Source organism: Myripristis murdjan, chromosome 4, assembly GCF_902150065.1.
Source record: "Myripristis murdjan chromosome 4, fMyrMur1.1, whole genome shotgun sequence".
NCBI classification, from domain to species: Eukaryota; Metazoa; Chordata; class Actinopteri; order Holocentriformes; family Holocentridae; genus Myripristis; species Myripristis murdjan.
Window position 1 is genome coordinate 6,724,561 of NC_043983.1, and position 20,845 is coordinate 6,745,405.

At 43.8% G+C, this 20,845-nt stretch overlaps 1 protein-coding gene across 1 annotated transcript in view; it reads left to right on the forward strand.

The window, feature by feature from the left end:
- ttll7 (tubulin tyrosine ligase-like family, member 7) overlaps positions 1 to 20,845 on the forward strand; it is a 69,397-nt gene that overhangs the window by 38,213 nt on the left and 10,339 nt on the right. Inside the window, exons 12-18 of the mRNA XM_030048997.1 lie at positions 2,855 to 2,990; positions 6,510 to 6,596; positions 9,786 to 10,020; positions 11,912 to 12,207; positions 14,020 to 14,154; positions 16,668 to 16,748; positions 18,547 to 18,707. Coding sequence (XP_029904857.1) covers positions 2,855 to 2,990; positions 6,510 to 6,596; positions 9,786 to 10,020; positions 11,912 to 12,207; positions 14,020 to 14,154; positions 16,668 to 16,748; positions 18,547 to 18,707 — 1,131 coding nt within the window. The remainder of the gene's footprint in view (positions 1 to 2,854; positions 2,991 to 6,509; positions 6,597 to 9,785; positions 10,021 to 11,911; positions 12,208 to 14,019; positions 14,155 to 16,667; positions 16,749 to 18,546; positions 18,708 to 20,845) is intronic.

Here is a 20,845-nt window from a genome sequence, read left to right on the forward strand (position 1 = left end):
GCTTTAAACTAATAAAAAATGGAGTACGGATGTCAGCTTTCACTCTGGCCTGATTGGGAAAATGTGGAAATAAAATCTGACTCATTATGAACATCTTACTGGGGAAAAAATGTTATTGAGGTCACCCTCAACTTGAATGGCCATATGTTCAAAGGAGGTGGTGGGCCAAAACGGGAGCAGTCAGCACTCCCTATTAAACTGTTGATATTTCGCTTTTGAGTCAAGTGATAAGACGTGTGTGTAGTTCTCAGAGGACTGGCATTTTGGCCCTTTTCCCATCTTATCATAAACATTTAGTTTATCCTGCTGTTATGAAGGGACCTTTTCCAAATCTCTCAAAAAGAAGAAGAGAACATTCTGGTTCATACACCTTAAAGGCAGTGATAAAGTGCGACACAGTTACAAAATCTTCACAGGACAGTTCCAGGGAGGAAACAAAGTGATTTTACAATTGGTTCATTTTGAGTGTGACCACATTTTTAAAATGTACTTATTTATTTATTTTTATTCCAACATCCTGACTTGTGGAGTAATGATTTTCTCAACATTCAGGGTTCGACAGTTTAAAATAGCTAGTTTTGACTAGAATAAGTTCTTACTTTTTTAACAACTAAACTCCTTTTTCTTGTGCCCCCTCCCTTCCCTCCTTGTTCCTCACCATACTGACATTTTTTGTACAATCTTCCAGCATAATAATAATTATAATAATTATGTTAAACTCATTTAAACTTTATTCAGCCTTTTTTCAAAACTAATGTTACATTTTACAGCATAATAAAGGCAAAATGAAAAAAACAACAAGAAAAAAACAACTGAATAAATATGTATTTTATTGAAAACATCATTTAGTTGTTTAAATTAGGGAAGGAAAGAAATGACATTGAAGACCACCCACTACACGACAAAAATCAAAACAGAAAAATATTAAAAGTATATATTCATGATGAACGTGTATGTGTGTGTGTGTATATATATATATATATATATATATATATATGCATGCATGTATATATATGTATATATATAATTTTTCTCCTTTTTTATTTATATATTTTTTTATTTATTTTTTATATCTATTAGATCTATATCTATTTATTTTTTATTTAGTTATCTTTATTATATTATCTATACCATATTGGACATAATAATACCATACCTTCTGTTTCTTCATCTACACACACACACACACACACACACACACACAAAAGCCAGTGATCAAACTGAAAAAACTAAGGCTGAGACATTACTTCAAAATAAAAGCCAGATTGAAAAAAAAATAATAAAAATAAAAAAAATAAAAAGGCTTGTTAATAAAAAAAAGTAGACAAAAATGGAATTTTTAACTTTGCTCAGCAGGTCACCTGTGCTGAAATCATACACTCAGACGTGTGAACTTTCTACTTTGCCATCATAAATATTATATGTTCTGTATACTACATATCACAACATACACTAAGTACATTGCCAGAAGGAAAGTCCAGTTTATTCAGTGATCCGTATCTTCTCATGTTCGCCCATCATGCATAATAGAGCTCAATAGCACCTTGAAATTGCCAGCAAGTGTAGACACCACATTGAGCTTTCCATTTGTGTGTGTGTGTGTGTGCGTGTGTGCACTTAAAAGGAGACCTAAACTTGTGTCAGTGGACCTGTAAATCCCCGACGAGTCAAACGGCGTTGTATTCACTCGGGCTCCAAATATGTGCGTGCACATGCCAAAGTGTTTCTCCACTTTCTCCGCGACGACCGGCGCTTGTTTTGATTAAAGTGCTGTCATTGTTTTGATTTGATGGCTGGAGCGATGACTCGGGGGGACTTGGCAGATGTATTAAGAGGATAACCAAGCGGAGGTTTATTCGCTTTCCTAATCCCCCTTTGGCCAAAGATAAACACAGAGCGCTGTTAGTTTAGTCTTGAGGGCGCAGAACTATGTGGAAGGCGTGAACTGGTGCATTAGCGGGGACGAACGTGGAAGTAAAGTGCATGAGGAGTGTATGAGTGTGTGTGTGTGTAGAGGGGGGTAGCATATCAGTGCATCATACCTCCATGTTAAAAGCCTTGCTGAAGTTTGTATGGTAAGAGTGAGGGATTAAGTATTCCTTTAATAACTCAAGGTCTCTATTAATGCCTCCTCCTCTCTCTGTGTTTCTCTTTGCTCCCTCCTCCATCATTTTTTTTCCACCTTCACTCTTGCCACGCACACCTTCCTTTGCCTTTCCACCACTTCACACCTTCCGCTGAAACACTTACAATGTCTCTCCGCCTGCTCTCCCTCCTGCTCGCCCTTTGTTTCTGTCCATCTACCCCGCTCACCTGCTGTGCCTCGACCTCTCTCTGCGCCTCCCTCCGTCCACTCCTCTCTCTCCTCTGCCTCCTCTCCATCGATCTCTCTTGCTGCTTCCCTCTCTCTCTCTCACCGCCCTCGATTTTTCTTTCTCTGTCCCTTTCACCGTCTCTACGTCTCTGCATCCCCTCTCTCTCTCTCTCTCTCTCTGCCTGGTCTCACTCTCACATTTCTCTCCTTCACGTTCCCTCTCCCTCGCTCTCTCCTTTTCTCCTTTACAACTCCCCCGTCCTCTTTTTCTGCCTCCACTCCTCCTCTCATCTCATGTCCCTTTTTTTTTCCACCAAACCCCCGATGCCCGTGTTCTCTTTCTTTCTTTGTCTCTCCTCCATCATCACTCCTTCTGCTCCTCGTCTCCTTCCCCCGCTTTCTCTTGCTTTGATGACCCTCCTCCTTCCTCGTGCCCGTTCTCTCTCTCTCCCTTTCTCTCCCTCTTTGTCTTTCTCCACTCCTCCATCACTCCTTCTCTCTCCTCGCTTCCCTCTCTCTGTGTGTCTCTGCGGCCTACAGACGTATTTACCCCCCAGATGACAAGCTGCTGTTGGAGAAGTATGAAAGCCTGCTCTCGGCCGCCTTTCAGACCTTCCTCGCCGGGCGAGCCGCCTCACTTCAAAAGGAAATGAATAATCCTCTGAAACGAATGAAGGCACGTACCTCAGTGGCAGACTGTCACGCGCACACACACACACACACGCACAAGCACAAACACGGACTCACACACCGCAGAAACCTGAAGACACCTACGCACAAAGCACACACACACACACGGAATATGCAGACACTTGTGGATGAGCACATGCCACAGAAACCTGCGGACACACACACATTCATGCATACACACACACACACCTATCTCCTATTTAGATTCTGCCCACAGACAGAAAAAAAGGATGCACAAATAATGCGGAAAGCGTGCTGCAGTCCTTCGTATTTGTTAGAACGTCTGACAGTGTCCTTCCTCCCTTCTCTATCTCCCTCTCTCTCTCTCTCTCTCTCTCTGTCTCTTTCTGCCATTCACTCGCTCTCTCTCTCCACAAGTATTTATCTAGCTGTGAACATGAGGTTTGAAAAACAAGCCAAATCCCACACAATAATCTCATTTTTGTTTCTTTCCACACTCTCTTTTCACTTTCCCTCGCCCCCTTTCTAATTCTTCCTCTGTCTCCGTCTCCCTCTCTCTCAAAGTTGGTTGCGGCTCTGTAGATTTGACTTGTGAGCGCTCTTTGTGTTTAAACAGAAGAGCCTTTTCAGAGCTGATGAGTTGCCCCACACGTTTGAATGCGCTTTGCCACCAGCGAATTACCCACAGGTTACAACAAAGATGCAGGGACACACACTTGAACATATACACATGAATGCACAGGCTTTCTGCGCACACACAAGCCCTTGCAGACTTTTGTGTGGCCATACTTTGAGATATGTGCATGTTTATACAGGGGAGGAAGCCGTTGTATGCATATAAATGCCAAAGCCTCTCTGGTACTAGGAGGGCTGTAGCTTCAGCAAGCTTTGAAGGTAAAGGTATGAAGAGACTTTGAGAAAGAGAGAAGTGGATTTCCATACCACGCAGGGTTACAGGAGAAAGGGGAGAGAGGAGAGGCTGGAGATGAATGTTGAGTGTTTAAGTAGAGAGGAGCGGAAGATGTGAGAAGGAAATAGTCATTGAAAAGATGTCAAGATGCTAAGAAAGATAGTTCTCTTTATTTTCAACTGCATTTTTGTGTCTTGTCACTTTTGTTTGCAAAGCACTGTGACAGACTTGGATTTGAAAGAAGCACTTTATAAATCACGATGACTTGAGGTTAGTAGAGGAGAGCCACTGAAAGAAATGAGCATCTGAAGGAAGCCTGGATAAGTAGTCAGAAAAAAACAAATCAGGGAAACGTGGAGAAAGGTGTTGTGGGAAAGATACGTGGAATGTCGAACCACTGATGAGCAGGAAAGCACAAATGAAACAAAGCTTTTAGTTTTTAGATACTGAACAGCAGTAACTGTGGATATTGTTGGCACACTGACATTGAAAAGCATCTGTTGCAACTGCAGTTTGTGTCGAAGCAAACCAACTGAGAACCTCAAAACAGCCCCATGGTGTCAGTTACTGTGTGAAGTTGTAGTTTGTGTCACTTACAGTGAGTAAGCCCGTTGGTACAGACATTTTAGTGCAGGCTGCAGGCAACCATTTGCAGTAAGTAATCGCAAAATAAGGGCTTTCACCGACTTATAGAACTGCATCATTTAACATACGCTCACTCACTGCGTTGTGAACGCCTTTACTTACAGGGGCAAAAAAAAAAAAAAAAGAATTGCTTTCAGTTCATCTGAAATTTTTATATGTATGTCAAGTTCAATTTCCTCCCCTTCCATAAAAACATGTCAAAACATTCATACAATCTGCTTCAGTACAATTTAACAAGGTAATGGCTTTTAAACCATTGTGGGTGGGGAAGCATTCAACTCGTGAAAAGCTGTGAAGTTGGCAGACTTGTGCTGTGCTCGCTTGTAGTTTGTAAACCACTTTTTGAAAACAATGGGAGGTACTTATGTTTTCTCAGTTTTTTAAAAAAAATAATTACCAAGTTAATAAATATTTAGTGTTCCCCTGAACACCTGAATGATTTATTTAGCAGGAAATACTGTGTATTAAAATGTCTGATCCCATCTAAATGAATTGCTGCGCATAAAATTATTGTGTAAGGCAGTGATTCAGACACAGGGAAGGAAGTGATGTTTATGTAACAGCTTATCAGTGTAAATTATAGTGATCTTTTTTTCCTTCATCATTTAGAATCCATTAGCAGCTACAGTCATAGGGCCAAATGTAGCAGAGAGTTACTTTGCAGCCCTGTAACTCCACATGACCAAAAAAACTTAATACAACAAACTATGTGTAATGATGTAGACGTACATATACATATTTAAGAAGACAATATTTTTCTGCATTGCGTTGGAAAATACAAGTGATCTAAATAATTTTCTCCTCTCTAGTCTCGATCTAGGTGTGATTTATTTTACCAGCTTAAAATGTGTGGTTTTGATGGGAATCTACAAGTGTGTACTCTGCTGGCTTGTTTATTTTTTTTCTGCTTCTCCATGTGTATCTGTAACAGTGCCAACATCTAGGCATGGAGAAACGGAAAGAGCAACAGAGGGCGAGATGGCAGAAAGTCGAGGAGAAAGAATTGGGCAAATACGAGGCAGGAAGTGCCATATGTACATGTTGCTCAGAGCCTATATGAGCTAATGCTCGCCATCCATGCTGTGAGGCTAGCTCGGCTGGCTGCTCAGGCCAGGATCAGGAGCTTAGATCGTGCCAGCACAACTCTGGCATACATATCCGTAAACACACAAGCGCACACACATATAATGAACGTGCAGTCACATACATGTGCGTGCATACATACACACAAAACCCACTCGCTCAGAAAATAAAACATAAGCCCCCAAACTGTGTGTGAACCCACACATGCACAAACCCACACACACACACACTTTGATGGGCAGACTCACACATGAGAATATGCTAATGTATGGAGTGTAGTATACACACGTACATGTGCACACCCACGCTTGCTCACACACACCAAAATGGACACAGAGCCAGGGGCACAGTGACCTTTTAGCAGACCCCAGAAAGCAGCTTGATGGTTAATCTGAGAGAAAACAATCACTTTTCATCTGTATTTGAACGGCAAGTGGGAGCTTGTTATGCCCTAACCGCAAAGCAACATTAATCACCTTTGCCTGCATTTCAGCTCTGGCCAAATGGCAAGGGCCCCAGCTTATTGGCTATGGCTATCATGCTGCCTTTTCCAAATTCAGCCTCTATCAGCACTGCCAAAGAGTAATACATGTTCAGCCAGGGCCTTTTTTCTAGCCCCTGGATATGGCACCGATTCCAGTGCCACTGTGAAGTCAAACTTTGCCACCCCCCTTCCTCCTCACCTTTTGTTTTTGAATCATTGAAGTTTCTTGTTTTGTTTCTTCAAAGTCATGAGCGATGTGAAAAATGGAAGGAATCCTTGTGGTCAATATATCTATCATGAGGATTTGATTATCCTCTTGCTCTTTGCTTCTTTATTGTTTCTTTATTGATCCAAAATGGGCACGTTTGACAGTTTCTCATTTGCTCAATGACTTTCCTGTTGGTGTCTGTGTCGGTGTGCAGGAGGAGGACATCCTGGATCTGTTGGAACAGTGTGAACTGGACGACGAAAAGCTGATGGGCAAATCCTCCAGGCAACGAGGCCCTAAGGTGGGTGAGAGAGGGAGAAAGGGGAGCAAGCGCCTCAAGGGAACTAAGAAAAAACCTGAGGAAGAGTGTCAGAAAGAGAGAAAGAGTGAAAGAGGGAGGGGGAGGCAGGTAGGCAGATGCCTGGAGCTAACGCCCAGAGAAAGCACCTAGGACGTGATTCAGAAAAATAAAGTGGAGGGGGGGGCGGTATAGGGGAGAAAGAAAAGAATAAGAAAGAGGCCCAAAGAAAAGGCCCAGCTCCCTTAGGGGACAGCTGTCATGCTGTCTCTCTCCCTCTCTCCGCGCTATCTCTCACTCTGTCTATCTCTCTCTCTCTTTCTCCCTCTCGGTCTGTCATATACACCTAGACGCCCCCTCAATTTCCCACGACAGCACATTACTCCCTCCATCACCTTGCTTCTCTTCCCTCCACCCTCCCTCCACCTCTCTGTCCCTTTCTCTTTCCGCACATCTACATCCATCCCTCACTCGAGGGCTAAATTGGCTGGAACACTCAAAGAGTGTGTTAGGGACTCGACAGGGCAGTTCAGTGCTGCATTAGAGAGGCCTTTGCTGGAATGAGAACTCGTTCAGACACAATCACTGTTGTCCAAATTAATTTGGGCCCCGTCAGTTTCGACGTTGCCGAGTGTACGGTGAGAGACAGAGAGAGCGCGCGCCGGGGAAAGAGAGAGCGAGAGCTCTGATGGATAGATTCACTCCTTGGGGTGTAGTACTCATGAGCCATCTGGTGAAAGTGAACCAACGAGTGTACGAGAGCGAGAAGAGAGGAGTGAAGCGAAGCGATTAGAGGAAGGATTCTGAAGGAAGCAACTGTTCAGAGGGAGAGAACAAGCAGGCGAGGAAGGAAGGAGGGAAGCAAAGTGGTGAAAAAGTGTGCCACAGAGGGAGAGCTAGCAAGTGCCTTCTGGCCTTGCTTCCTCTTCTTCAGTCATTCTCTTTATCCTGTTTGCCTGTCATTTTAATTCCTCCCTCTCCAATTATGATATGCGCTGTTATCGCAGTTGTTTCTTGTGGTCTCCCCCCTCTTTCCCCCACCTCTCTCTTCATCTCCCACAGTCTCCTCAGCTCACCCCATAGCCTCGTTTTCCTCCATCACTCCAACTTGACTCAATTTTTGCTCTTTGGTTCTTTCAGTTCATTTTTCTTTCTTTCTTTATTTCCCTTTCTCTCTCTCTCTCCCGTCATCTGTTCAGTGTCTCTCCCCCTCTCTCCCTGTCTTTCTTTCTCTTTCCCCATATGCTCATTGTCTCTTTTTCTCTCTGCCCTCTTTTTCTCCATCTATTCCGAACCTCGTCTTTCTCTCTCTCTCTCTCTCTCTCTCTCTCTGCCCTTCTTTTTTGTATCTCTTCCCATCTATCTAATGTCCCCTTTCTTCTTCTTAGTTCTCTCCTCTCATATATTTAATCTCTGTCCCTCTATCCTCCTCCATCTCTCTCCCCAACAAGTACCCTGCGGTCACTGTGTAAGCCCTGTGATCACTTCCTGCCCATTAATTTTGGTGGGCCTGACAGCGCTGCCCGGGCAAACCGCTGAATAACAGATGTGTGAATGCTTTATTAATGCTAACAATATGTCCCCTTCCAGGATGTGAAATAGACATTCATACTTTTTTTTTTTTTTTTTTTTTCTTTTTTCATTGGGTGTACCACTGGGTATTGATAAGGCTGCAATGCATTTTCTTAACACAGGGCACTAAAGCGATAATGTCACAACATCAAAAGCAGTATCAAAAGTGTATAAACTATACATGTCAGTACAAGGGACGAGAGAATCAATACAGTATTGCTAAAAATAATATTGTGATACTTAGCTAGTTCAGTTTTTTGCATGGCTTTATTTGTGTTTTCGTATTTGAATGTGTTTTTAAGGGCAGAAGCAGCGAGTGAGTCATGATTTTATGCATGCAAGATTGAGAGGCTGGCTGAGTTTGAAATGTTTGCTGATGCTTGAATTAGCTTTCACAGGGTGAAGCCACAACCCGCTGGCTCCCAACACTTCTTTAAGATGTTAAAAAAAAATAATAAAAAAAAAAGCCTTTGAATGGATATTCCTTATGAAAGAAATGATAGGACTAGAGGGTCTGAGTTCAAGCGCTACAGGTGTACTTGAGAGATGGTTTCTCTCTGTTTAATACAGTGAATACTGACTGACATCAGTCTGCTCGTAGTCCCACCTCGTTCTCATTGGTGGAAAAACAGTGTCAGATTTGTGATGGCCTCTCAATGACTGAAGGAGGGAGTTGTGTACAAGTCAGTGCTCCAAAAGTTGAAATGAAAGCCCATGTGTAGTGTAGTCATAAGTGGAAAAAAAGTCCATAACTGCTGTAAATATCACAGTAGTTCAGAATATACACAAATATCAAATACTGTTTGTACATATCTATTAATTGGTATCATTTACCGAGGTTATCAAATATGAACAAGTTGTGAGAGATTGTTTTTCTTTTAATTGAGCCGGCAGGTCAAGTTTTGTTCTCGTTAATAAGTCAGTCATGTTCTTACTCACAATAAGCAGCAGCCCTAGAAAAGAACACATTTGCACGCGCATGTATGCACGCGTTCTTTCATGCAAACATACACAACAGGCGTGCACATGGACGGTTGTGTCACCTCTAGGTCTCCCAGTGACAGATGGCAGTGGGCTGAGGGTGAGGCGAGGCTGAGGGGGGTTGACAGTCATCTCACTGTCTGCCTGTGTGTGTGTTTGTGTGTACGTGTGCGTGTGTGCTGCGGTTTGTGTACTTATGTTGTTATACTTGTGAGAACTAGTCTGAGTTTTAGACCTTCGCGAGGATGGCATTTTTTCCTAGTGAGGTCATTTTGAAGGTTCCTTCAAGGGGCCAGTTAAAAGTTAAGGGTTAGGCCTTGGATTTGGGTGAAAATTAGATTTAGGATTAGGTTCAGGTTGAGGTCAGGGGTAAGATTAAGAATGTTGTGGTGAGGACGAAGGTTAGGGTTAGAGTATGAATTAAATTAATGGAGGTTCCTCATAAGAAAGCAGAATATGTGTTTTCATGTCTCTCTCCTTAGTGTTTGTATCTAAAAATTTAAAAGTCTCCTTTGCATGTCTGTGTTACATGTATTTTCTATGTTGTAATTTTATGTTTTATATGAACTGAATGTGTGCGTCTCATGTACATGATATGTGTCTTATACCTGTGTGTGTGTGTGTGTGTGTCCTTGCCAGCCTCTAACCTCCATGCCAGAGAGTGGCCAGACACCGAGGCGGCAGCGACCGGACTACCTGGCCGACTTCAGCAGTGGCAGCAGCGCCGATAACTCCTGTTCCTCTTCAGAGGATGAGGAGGAAGAGAGGAGGAGAGTCGGTGGAGGAGGAGGAGGAGGAGGAGGAGAGAAGAGGGAGAAGAAAGTTTCTTACGACCTTGGGGACAGCAAGGAAAAGAGCTCAGCCGAGCGCTCGGGTAATGCAACAGGATGTAAAAAAAAGTGTGGAGGAATGTCTTTATTATGAAGCCAGTGGGGATCTGACCCTCTCTCTGTTGAGAATCACTTCACTCGCTGTTTTTTCTGTATTTTGTTTCTCAGTGTTCACTTTCTTTTTCTACTTCTTTCTTGTTTTCTTGCTCCTCCTTACCCCTCACTTCACATGTACTCACACATTTTTGAGATCATTCTTTTAAGATACTTCTTCACGTTTCCACACACACGCACATTTGATATACATATCTGGGATTTTCATTTTGAGTGGCACACACATGTACACACTTGCACATCCGTAAGAAGTAGAGTCAATTATAGTGGCATGAGGGCTACATTACAGATGTTAATCATCTTCCAAATATTTGGGAGGCTCACTAAAGACAAAATGAGGCAGTCTCCATGGATTTTTGATGAAGTTCACACAGTATGATCGCTGATCAGCCACGATTCAGGGGGTGCAGCTGTTTTGTCGCTCCGTTCCTAAGAAAAGCAGCCCCAGAGCCGCACAGCTGGGAATGCGCGTGTACACACACACAGTCTCGATCGTGCGATGACGACTCATGGTCAAGCACCGGAAAGCACTCGAGGAGAGAAAAGTGCCGTTTTGGAGAATGGACAAGGAGAGGGAAGAGGCACAGATAGACAGAAAAAGGGAAAAAGATTGAAAGCGAGAGCGGAGCGAGAAAAGAGCCCTTTCGTGGTTTACCTTGAAAGCTCCTTGAGTAAATCTTCCTGAAATATTCTCTGTTTCACACCGGGAGTGATAAGTCTCAAGCATTCTTCCGCATTGGCAGAAGTCACATTGGTCGGCGCGCTCTCGGCTCTCTGAAGTGAGAGAGGGCGGCCTTCACAGAGGTCTCCGTGGCGACCTTGGAGCCGGAAAGAACACATTCACCGGTTGCGCCGTGCGATGCGTGGCGGCTTTTTCCGCTCAAAAGAGAGGGACCTTTGCATGTGCTTTTTTTTTTTTCTATTTGCCACAAAATGAGGGACAAAGCCATGATTAGGCCCAGCTTTTGGACACTGTATCTTTGTGTGTGTGTGTGTGTGTGTGTGTGTGAGTGTGTGTGTGTAAGCACATTTACACAAGAGAGACAGCAGCACTGCCAAAGCCGACTCCGTACCAAGCCACCAGGGGGCTGCTAGTACTAAGCCCCATAATGCGCTCATTTGGCAACTGGGGCAGCCACACACACACTCACACACACACACGAGCACACGCACGCACACACATACACACAGGCACATATAAACCCTTGTATTTTCAAGTGTGTGCACAAGTACACACTTGATTTCAGACCCACACATCACATATAAACACATAGACACGCACATTAATACACTGGCTGGTGGACAAGCTGGAGGAGGTTCAAGGGTGATGGAGAGTTTCAATGTGGGTTTTCAACCACACTTTCCATGTGTTTCTGTGTGTGCTCGTGCGCGTGCATATGCTTGTGTATGAATGTGTAGGTGTGTGAGAGAGACAGCAAGCGTCTGGAGGGTCTGCGCTCTTTAATCCATCCCGCAAAGAGAGCAGCCAGGCCGGACTACTGACACACATGCTGCAGACCTTAATAACTCACACACACACACACACACACAGGGCCACTAGGCCACGGTGCCAGAGTGTGTTTGTGAGAGTTTTAATTCCACACTTCGTGTCCAAAGCCACCCGCCAATGGATGGAAAGCAGAAATGCGAGCTTGACTGTGATTGGGAGAAGGAGACAGGATGACGGACAAGGCAAACGAAGAAAAAGAAGAAAAAAGAAAGAAGAAAAAAAAAAAACATCAATTCTTCTCATTGGCTGGTCTTTATGTAGGTCATAACTTCAAATCCTTCAAATCCTTCATCCCCCGTCTCTCTCTGCAGGTCGGGTTCACTGGAAACCTCCAGTCAAGCCTCTCAAACCCAGCCCCGCCCCGTGCGCCTCTCCGACGCTCTCCGGGCCAATCAGACGCTCCATCTCCTGCCCGCGCTCCATCTCCTCCCTGACGTCACCCAGCGAGGTGCGGACGTTGTCGGCCAAGCCGTCTACCGCCATTCCGATGGCTACGCCCCTGGTTCGGCCCAGCTCGGCCTCGCTACGCTCCCATTCGCTGAGCCGCAGTGGCTCCGCCTACCGTGTTCCCCACAGCAACAGCCTGGGGACCATCCATTCTAACATGGTGAGACGCACACACACACACACACACAAACACACAGAGTGGGGTTGAACTCATCACAACAGTTTAGAGTGTGTCAGATAAGTTGTCACTGTCTGAAAAGTACATTAAACTGTCAGATAGTCTTAAAGTTCGTGGCTCTTGTTGTATTATCCACTGTGGCAATCCCTGCTGATCTGCTACTCCAAGCAGGTTGAAATAAGCGTTAAGAACTTCCTCAAATGCTATTTGACCCATGTATGACACACACATTTTCCTGCTCTGTCAGTGTACTTCTACTTTACTTATCTTGCGTTTTTTCCCCCCCTTTGCTTTTTCCCCTCCCGTGGAGCATACAGTACCAAGGGCATTTGGACGCTTTTAAAGCCGCTAACCCTCAACATTGTATAGACGTACTGTAGCCCAGGACAATGCTCTCCTATTATGTCGCCATCTGTTGCTTTCCGCCTGCCTCCTCCATTCACTTTCCTTCTTCACAAGCTGAGAAAAGTATGCTGGTAACCTTTGGTTAAAGTGCGAGGGAAGTGGAATGAAATGGCATACTTTATGTGTGAGGAGTAGAATTGAGTGGAATATGTTAAAAGTGACAAAGGCCACCGAGAGCACACAGCTGGGTCCTTGATTGTCACTTCACACTCGCCCATATACACGTACACACATACAATGTCGCATGCATACACACACATGTACAATGTCAATGTTTTTATTTTTTCCCGACCAACTAAACCACTGGCACACCCAGTTCCATTGAGATTAATAAATATTTGCCTTTTACAAAAAAAAAAAAAAAAAGAACAAACTGGATGTAATTTCACCAGTGAGAGCATCTCTGTTGTGGTAATTCAATACATAAGAGCACATTGCTGTTGGAGTTTTTTTGCTTGTTTCACTTGTACATCAGGCCTGACCATTAGAAAAACAGCATGCTGTCTGACAATTAGTTGCTTGCAGGAGCTTGTGATAAAACAATATTTTGAGGAAGTAATGTCTTTACAGCTGCATGTTACAGGCGCCACTCCGTGCTGTGTGACAGCAGGATGATCAATGATTGATTTCTGGGATTTGGGATTTTTGGAGGCTGATCAAATCGTTTTTTATCCGGGCAATCTAACACAGAGACACATGCACACACACGCACAGCCACACCACACACAGTGCTCAAGTGGATAGAATATTGCTTTGACTGCCAGATTTTTAATTACTACTGTGGTCACACAAATGAAAAAAAAAATGGTCATGGTGTCTGAAGGAATGGAATAAAATGTACATCTCTCTCTCTCTCTCTCTCTCTCTCTCTCTGTGTGTCTCTCTCTCTTTCTATCTATCTATCTATCTATCTATCTATAAGATAAAAAAGGTCAACTTTAGTGTCCACCTGGGGGAAATTTGTCTTTTCAATCTCAGTCATATTGGGGCATTAACAAACACATAGCCAATAATATTAATGGAATTTAAATACATAGCTAATAATATTTATGACAGCATCTATCTATCTATCTATCTATCTATCTATCTATCTATCTATGTTTAAAAAAGGAAAGATGCGCAGGGTGCAGGGTACAATACAAAAGGAAGAGAAAAAAGTATAAAATGAAACATGACATGAAGGTTTAAATAAATAGATAAATAATACGTGTGGTATGATGATACTGGAGTGTAGCATGAAACTTCTTCTTTTATTAATGTCTACTTGTTTCAGCTGTATGCTCCTCAATCTTCGCCCCTTTAAATGTGTGTGTGTGTGTGTGTGTGTGTGTGTGTGTGTGTGTGTGTGTGTGTGTGTGTGTGTGTGTGTGCACACGCACATGCTTGTAGGGTGATCCGGTGCTAAACCTGAGGAGTAAGGAGCAAGAGGCAGAGCTGGTGCGACAGAGCCTGGCTGCACTCACCGCCATGAGGATCAGATTTCCTGGCAAAAGCGAGGAGGAGGCTGAGGCTGTGCTGGATGAGGTGTGTGCACTGTTTGTGTTGTTCAGCTGTGCATTACCACATACACTATACTGACCCTATGTGCAGAAGCAAAGAGGCAGAATGAAAGTTAAAAAAAATGTAGTTAAATGAAAAAAACAAAAACAAAAAACACCCATACAGAAATCTAAGATAATTAGACCCCAATTATGCCCTTATACCAAAGAAATGTTGTCATGTGTTGCATATATAAAAATGCAAACCAAACATATATACGATTTTAATATCACCATGCTGACTCTGAATCGATACTTTGTTGTTATTTTTTTTTGCTGCTCAGAATGCAACAGATTGCGGTACTGCGGTCCTGTTCAAATAAACATTTACTTCTGGATCATCACAGAAATTAAAGACCGAGAGGAAAAGCTCAGAGATTCATGCTGCACCTCCACATTTTAAATCACAAGTCTGGAAGAACTTTGGCTTTAATTATTCAGAAGGTAAAAATGAGTAACAGATGAACACTGCGGCATACAAAGTGTGCCACAGAAAAGTCAGTTATCGTTGGTGTTGTTGCAGTATGACCACCATGCAAACCCTCATTGTCCATAATAGGTTAAGATTACTCATTTTCCAGTGTTTTTTAAAGGCAAATTTCCATCTTCTAGTATTGAAGATGGACATATATGCAAGATATGGAAATTCTCTGCTTTTCCTTTTGGGTGTAGAGACCCAGAGAGGCCATGAAAGAAAGAAAGAAAGAAAGAAAGAGAAAGCATGTGTGTGAGTGAATGTGAAGTGTTATGAGTTGAACAGCAGAGTGTATTCCCTGAGGCCGCGCTGTGGCCAGGTTGGGTCACCGTGCAGCCTAACTAAAAGTGACCTCCTTGTCTCCCTCCACAATAGCCTGTCCGCACTGGCTCCGATCCCATTGTCTTTCAAATGACCCCGGTGACAAGCCGTCGGTCAGCCTGCAGCCCCGCACTATTCCCCGCTGCTCCGCTCTATTAATCAGCGCCTGCTTCCCCTGTAATGCTGAGCTATACTATATATTTGTGTGCAAGTTCCTCTCAATGTGCTCACATTTGCTGTTTGTGTGGGTGTGCGCGCGCATTTGTGTGTGTGTGTGTGCAGTCGGGGTGTGTCGGAGTCATGAGAGACAATTACCACCACACCTGTACTGTTAACAAACTCTAATGAGAGTGCCGTGGCAACGCAGATGAGCGGCTGCACCTGTAGTGCTCGCTGCTTTGCGTCGGGAGGCGAGGAGTGTTCACCTGGCACGAAAACAATCTTTGGCATTTTACGTTTGCCATGATTTAAAGTTGAGGGCTAATTGGGCTAACAACGTGTTTGCATCCGAGTAATTGCCAGCTTTTATTTTTCAAGTCGCTCCAAAGTTGAAATGTATCGAGTGCTTTTGTTGCGCTTTAATTGAGGGTAATTTGTATATGCATGAAAAAAATGTGACAAATGAGCACGCGGAGCACCCAGTCTAGGTACAAATGGTTCTTGTCAAGAGAGAATACCAAACAAGTAACTTCATGCAAGGAAAATAGAAGTGTGTTTACTGTGCACCTTAGCCCCCTCTCTGTGAATCCTTGTGTGGATTGTGTATGTGTGTGTGTGTGTGTGTGTGTGTATACACTTAAAGTTTACTCTACAGCTTCCCAGTGGGAGCAGTGTTTGCTGGGGATCTAGCGCGCTACGTGAGAGGTTTTTGAGCACCAGCGGGGAGATGTAGCCTAAGTCAACACAGCAACAATAACAGCGCCTGTAGGTACACAGTGATGTTGGCACTAGGAGCGAGCACATGGGAATATCCACACCACAGGTTCTGAGCATCACGAAACACGCCCCGAGGATTTTTGATACACACCCTCAAAACACAAGTTTCTGCTAAAGTACCAAAGATCACCACTTGATCAATATCCCGCAGCCCTGCTACATTTAAATTCACCTCTTCAGCCAAGAATCGACACAAAATGTGAGGGGAAAAGTGTGCCAGGGTGAGCGAGTGCATGGCTTTTTGGTATGAGCTCTGTAGCAGCTCTTTTGTTTTCTTGCACCTCTCTCCCTTTTCGGAGCGTTCATTCGGTTTTAAAATAATGTAAGAAAAGCAGCCACTTCAAGTCAAATTATGCCCTGCCGGAACCACTAGCAAGGCAGTGGCAGGTCGCTGTAGAGCCGCATGACGTATACAGGGAATCTCTATACATCTCCTGATGGCCTGTCTTCAAGTTAAAAAGGCCTTGTCCCCTTTGCCATCTCTACCCGCTGATTTTCTTTTCGATTAGTTTTTCTTTTCACTGGCAGTGATTGAATCGCACAACACGATGGCTGTTCCATCACAATACTGTAGTAACTATACAGCCCCGGAAACCAGAGAATGAGGAGAGAAATGGAGAGAGAGACAGAGAGAGAGAGAGAGAGATGTGAATAAATGGAGGTGGATTGGATGTTACGTCTGTGAATTGCGGTGTTCTTTTATAGTTTGACATGATTCCTTTAAAACGCTTATGCAGGATTGTCTCACCCTGACGTTTTCTTCTCAGATCCTTGACAACTGGAAATACCACAAACCAAAGGTGGCCTCTTATTGGCTGGTGAAGTTGGACTCGACCAAACAACGAAAGGTGAGTCATCCTTATTAAAGGTACCAGATGTAGCTCGCGACCACTAGCGGTGCTACAGTGCACACTAGGAACTCCCTGCATTGTTTATGCATGCACGCCATAAGCAAGGGGGCGACATTCTACAACTTTGAAAATATTCCAAAATAAGGCTTTTCGGCCGCAAATGTATTCCACATGTTTGTTAGGCCTCAAGGACCCACAAAATGTGCTTTGGAGGGAAATTGTTACGGTAAACAGCCGGTGCTTTCACAACAATAACAATGAGGTGCTGTAACATTGGTATGAAGAACTGTTTCATTTTTTCATTATGTCAATTCAGACCACCATAAAAAAAAAAAAAGAGCCATATTTCACTTCAAGTACATAACTCACCTACTTCTGCCCTCACCAGCCTGCCTGACAACAACAAACAATGTAGACATCGGCGCGTGTGACAAAATGTCACTACTCTTACCTATCCCCTTTGAACTTTTTCCTCACAACTTTTAAAAAAATCACAAAAAAAATAATCTCCAAATCAAACGTTACAGCGAAAATAAATAAAACAAGCATGAAAATCATTACTGTGTCAGACAGAGTGAGAGGTGCAGACACCAAATAGGATGTAAACAAAACAGAAAAAGGGGGACTAGACGTGAAATGGCATCCAGCAGGCGTGTCAGTAATGATGTGATCTCTCAGCCGTTCCTTTCTGCACGACTGTGCTTGGCTATGTTGTGGGCTGTGGCGCTGCGAGCTGATGTTTTATTTGGAGTGGGGCGACCTAATGAGCAGCAGGCAGAGGTCAGGAATATAGCGCCCAACACTCTGCCATCTCATTACCATACCAAAATCTTGTGTGTGTGTGTGTGTGTGCGCGCGTGTTTACTCATCTATCAGTGTGTCTGCGCGCGTGTATTTGTGTCACACTTGCCTGTTACAACTCCAATTGCCGTGGAGAAATCTCGCCTCTTCGTATCACAAACACGCACACACACACACACACACACACATACAGTCGGGCAGACACGTCAGTAATGAGGAGCGAGGAATCAAAGCCAAAAGAGCCACAGCACCGTGCTCTGAGCGGGGTGAGAAGAGAGAGAGAAAGGGGGGAGGAAGGGGGTGAGACGGAGGAGAGCGAGAAAGCGGCGAAGGGGAGATGGAAGGCTGGTGCAGGGGTCTTCAGACCGCCCGGGAACTTCTGACACCCTCTCTGACAGACTGACGTCGGCATGGCAATTAGTCCTCTCTTCTGGCTCTCCACTGTCGGTCCCAGCACTTCCTGTCCTACCTCTAACGCAGCCTCCCCCCGCCCCCTCCCGACACACACACACACACACACCATACTCACAGAGTAGACATACACTCATTATCAGTGCACTCAGTGTGTGCAGCGCATGGAAATGATTGTTTTGTATATGCTTGCATTAAGTTGTACAAATGAACGAGCGCGTCTGGGTGTGTGTGTGTACGTAAGTGTTTGTGTCCATGCGAGAGCGAGTGTGTGCGTGCATCTGTGTGTGTGCACGGCTCATAAACGCACGCTTGCCCTCTCTTCTGTTCCTGAGCGAATGCATTAGCCTCCATGGCTGCTAACTTCAAGGTATGAAAGCCAGGTAATAAAATGGGAGAAATCTTCCAGTTGGAACAAATTCCACCGTGCACATATTAATTTGAAATGCCGTCGCCTTGGTCTTGCAGCATTTCATTCAGTCTGACAAGCGTGATTTGAACCTGTCCTCTCTCTCTCTCTCTCTCTCGCGCTCTTTCTCTCTTTCACCCCGTCGTCCTCTCATTCTCTTTCTCTGTTGTTCAGGTGTTGGACATTGTACGTACCAATGTGCGCTCGGCACTGCAGCGGATCTGGAGGGAGCCAGACGTCGAGAGCCTCCACCTCTACCGCCTCTTCAACCGCGTCTTCAACCGGCTGCTCTGGAGCCACGGCCAGGGCCTGTGGAACTGCTTCTCAAACACCGGGTAGGCCAGCCGGGACAGAGCCGGGACAGGAGTTTGGATAACCTCCTGAGACCCGAGGGAAAAAAGTGTCCTCCAATTTAACTTTTTTTGTGATTTCTTGTCTATTTAGAATTAAAACAACAACTCACAATTTAGAATTTCACAAAAATATTTTTATTTTAGATTTTACAGTACGTCCAACTGTAGTGGATTTTACTGCAAAAAACAGATAATTTTAAATTTAAATAAAAACCAATCAAATAATCACAGATAATCAATTACAGACAATCAATGCCATTAACAAGAAAATATATAATTTTCATAAGTAAAAACCAATAGCTAAACAATATTTGACTTGCTGTTTCTTTTTTCACAACATGTGCGTTTTTCTGCAGCTGCCATTTTGGCTCAATAGAAAGTGGGTGTTCCCCTCATCCCACCTTATCACATGAGATATCATTGGAAAGGCCTGGATGTCCTCTGTACACCAGGACTTCATAGGGTAGCTCAAATGAGTAAAAGGATATAGACGATCAATTGATGTCCACTACAGAGGATATAATTGAATAGGCTGGGTCTCAGGAGGACAAGAGGACATTTGACAGGGCTGGGCTCTGTATGGAGATGAACAGAAGATTTTAGCTGCCGTCATTTAAAATGATACATTTCTGATGGGTTTCATGGGTGCGAGGCTCAGAAACCCTCTTCTACCAAGTAACAGGTTGTCTCGCAGGTCTTAAAAAGTCTTAAATTTGATTTTAGAAACAGACCTTAGAAAGTCATTAAAGGGACTTGAGTTCTGTTCTTCTGCAGCAGAGTGAACGTGTCTGATGTTACTGCCTTTATACGTACCTGTTGGGAAAATGCCTTTTGTAGATAAACCCAATTTACTCACCTGTCATGCTTGTAAAGAAAAAGCTAAGAAAATCCTTGCACTTATCCATCGCAAGGTCTGTGGTAAAAAATATCATGGTTACATTTATTTGATAGAAATCATAAATGAACTAGAAGTGGCAATTTCACTCACAACCTCCGCCCAGCTTCATTGGCTGAGGTAATAAACAGCGTGTTTAACTTTTAAAAAAATATTAGATGACATAGGCCTGTGGTAAATGGCCAACATAGTAAATATTTGGTGCAAAACCGTCCTCTGTGTCATGTATGAAAGGGATGTAGTTGCTTTTCCTAATAGCAAGGCATATGTGCAGTGTATAACATTGCCTCTCACTGAATTTCTATAGAATAACAGAGTTATGCCCACAGTGTGATTAGCTGACATGAGCTTTGTACATGAGGTCTGCTGTGAGCAGCAGCTAACCCCATTTGTCCTGAGTTACACCTCTTCTTTCTCCCCGAATGCCTTTAATTTCTGTCCCTACGGTAGCACGTTTGCTCCCATAATCTCACACATTTTTCCATTGAATGACCTGTCGCCATATTGGATTTCAGCAGAGAGATGAATGAGATCATCACTTCTAGTTCCATGATTTCTGTGGATAGATTACAGCAAGCACCTTCCTATTTAACCTCAAGGAAACTATTCTTTTACACATTTATAAAATCACCTCATTAATAGCCGCGTATATCCTGACCTAAAACTTATTTTTGCGCTGATTGAATTGACATCATGAGCGCTGAAACTTTGAAGCCCCTCTTCAGGATCAACACACGCATGCCGTATGTGATCACAGCCAGTCCAATTTCCGCTCTAGTCCTTCCCCTAACACGAATCTTTCGTCTTCATAACAAGGAGTTCACGCACCACGCGATCTTCCCATATCCCTATGCCCAGCATTCATCTCTATACGTCTTTGAGTGACAGCGGGGGCATTTTGCCTTTATTAGACACGGCTTGGGAAGCGACACCGGCAGACAGACAGAGACGGACCGACAAACCGACCAGACCCCGCTGCACTCATCTTTTCTAAAAGCTCTCGGGGATGAAAGCAACATGTTTCTCTGCTGAGGAGACGGGGCGCAAAATAAGGCCACAGATCTTGGCCGTTGATCAGTGCTTTTTCACAGATGAGAAGAAGTAAAAGGAAAGGGGAGGGCAGAGAGGAGGAAAAAGGCGATAGAGGGCCTCTTACTTCCCTTACTTTGGTTTGTTATCTGACACTTTGAAGTTTTCTGGTGGCTCCATTTTTTTTGTTTTATTA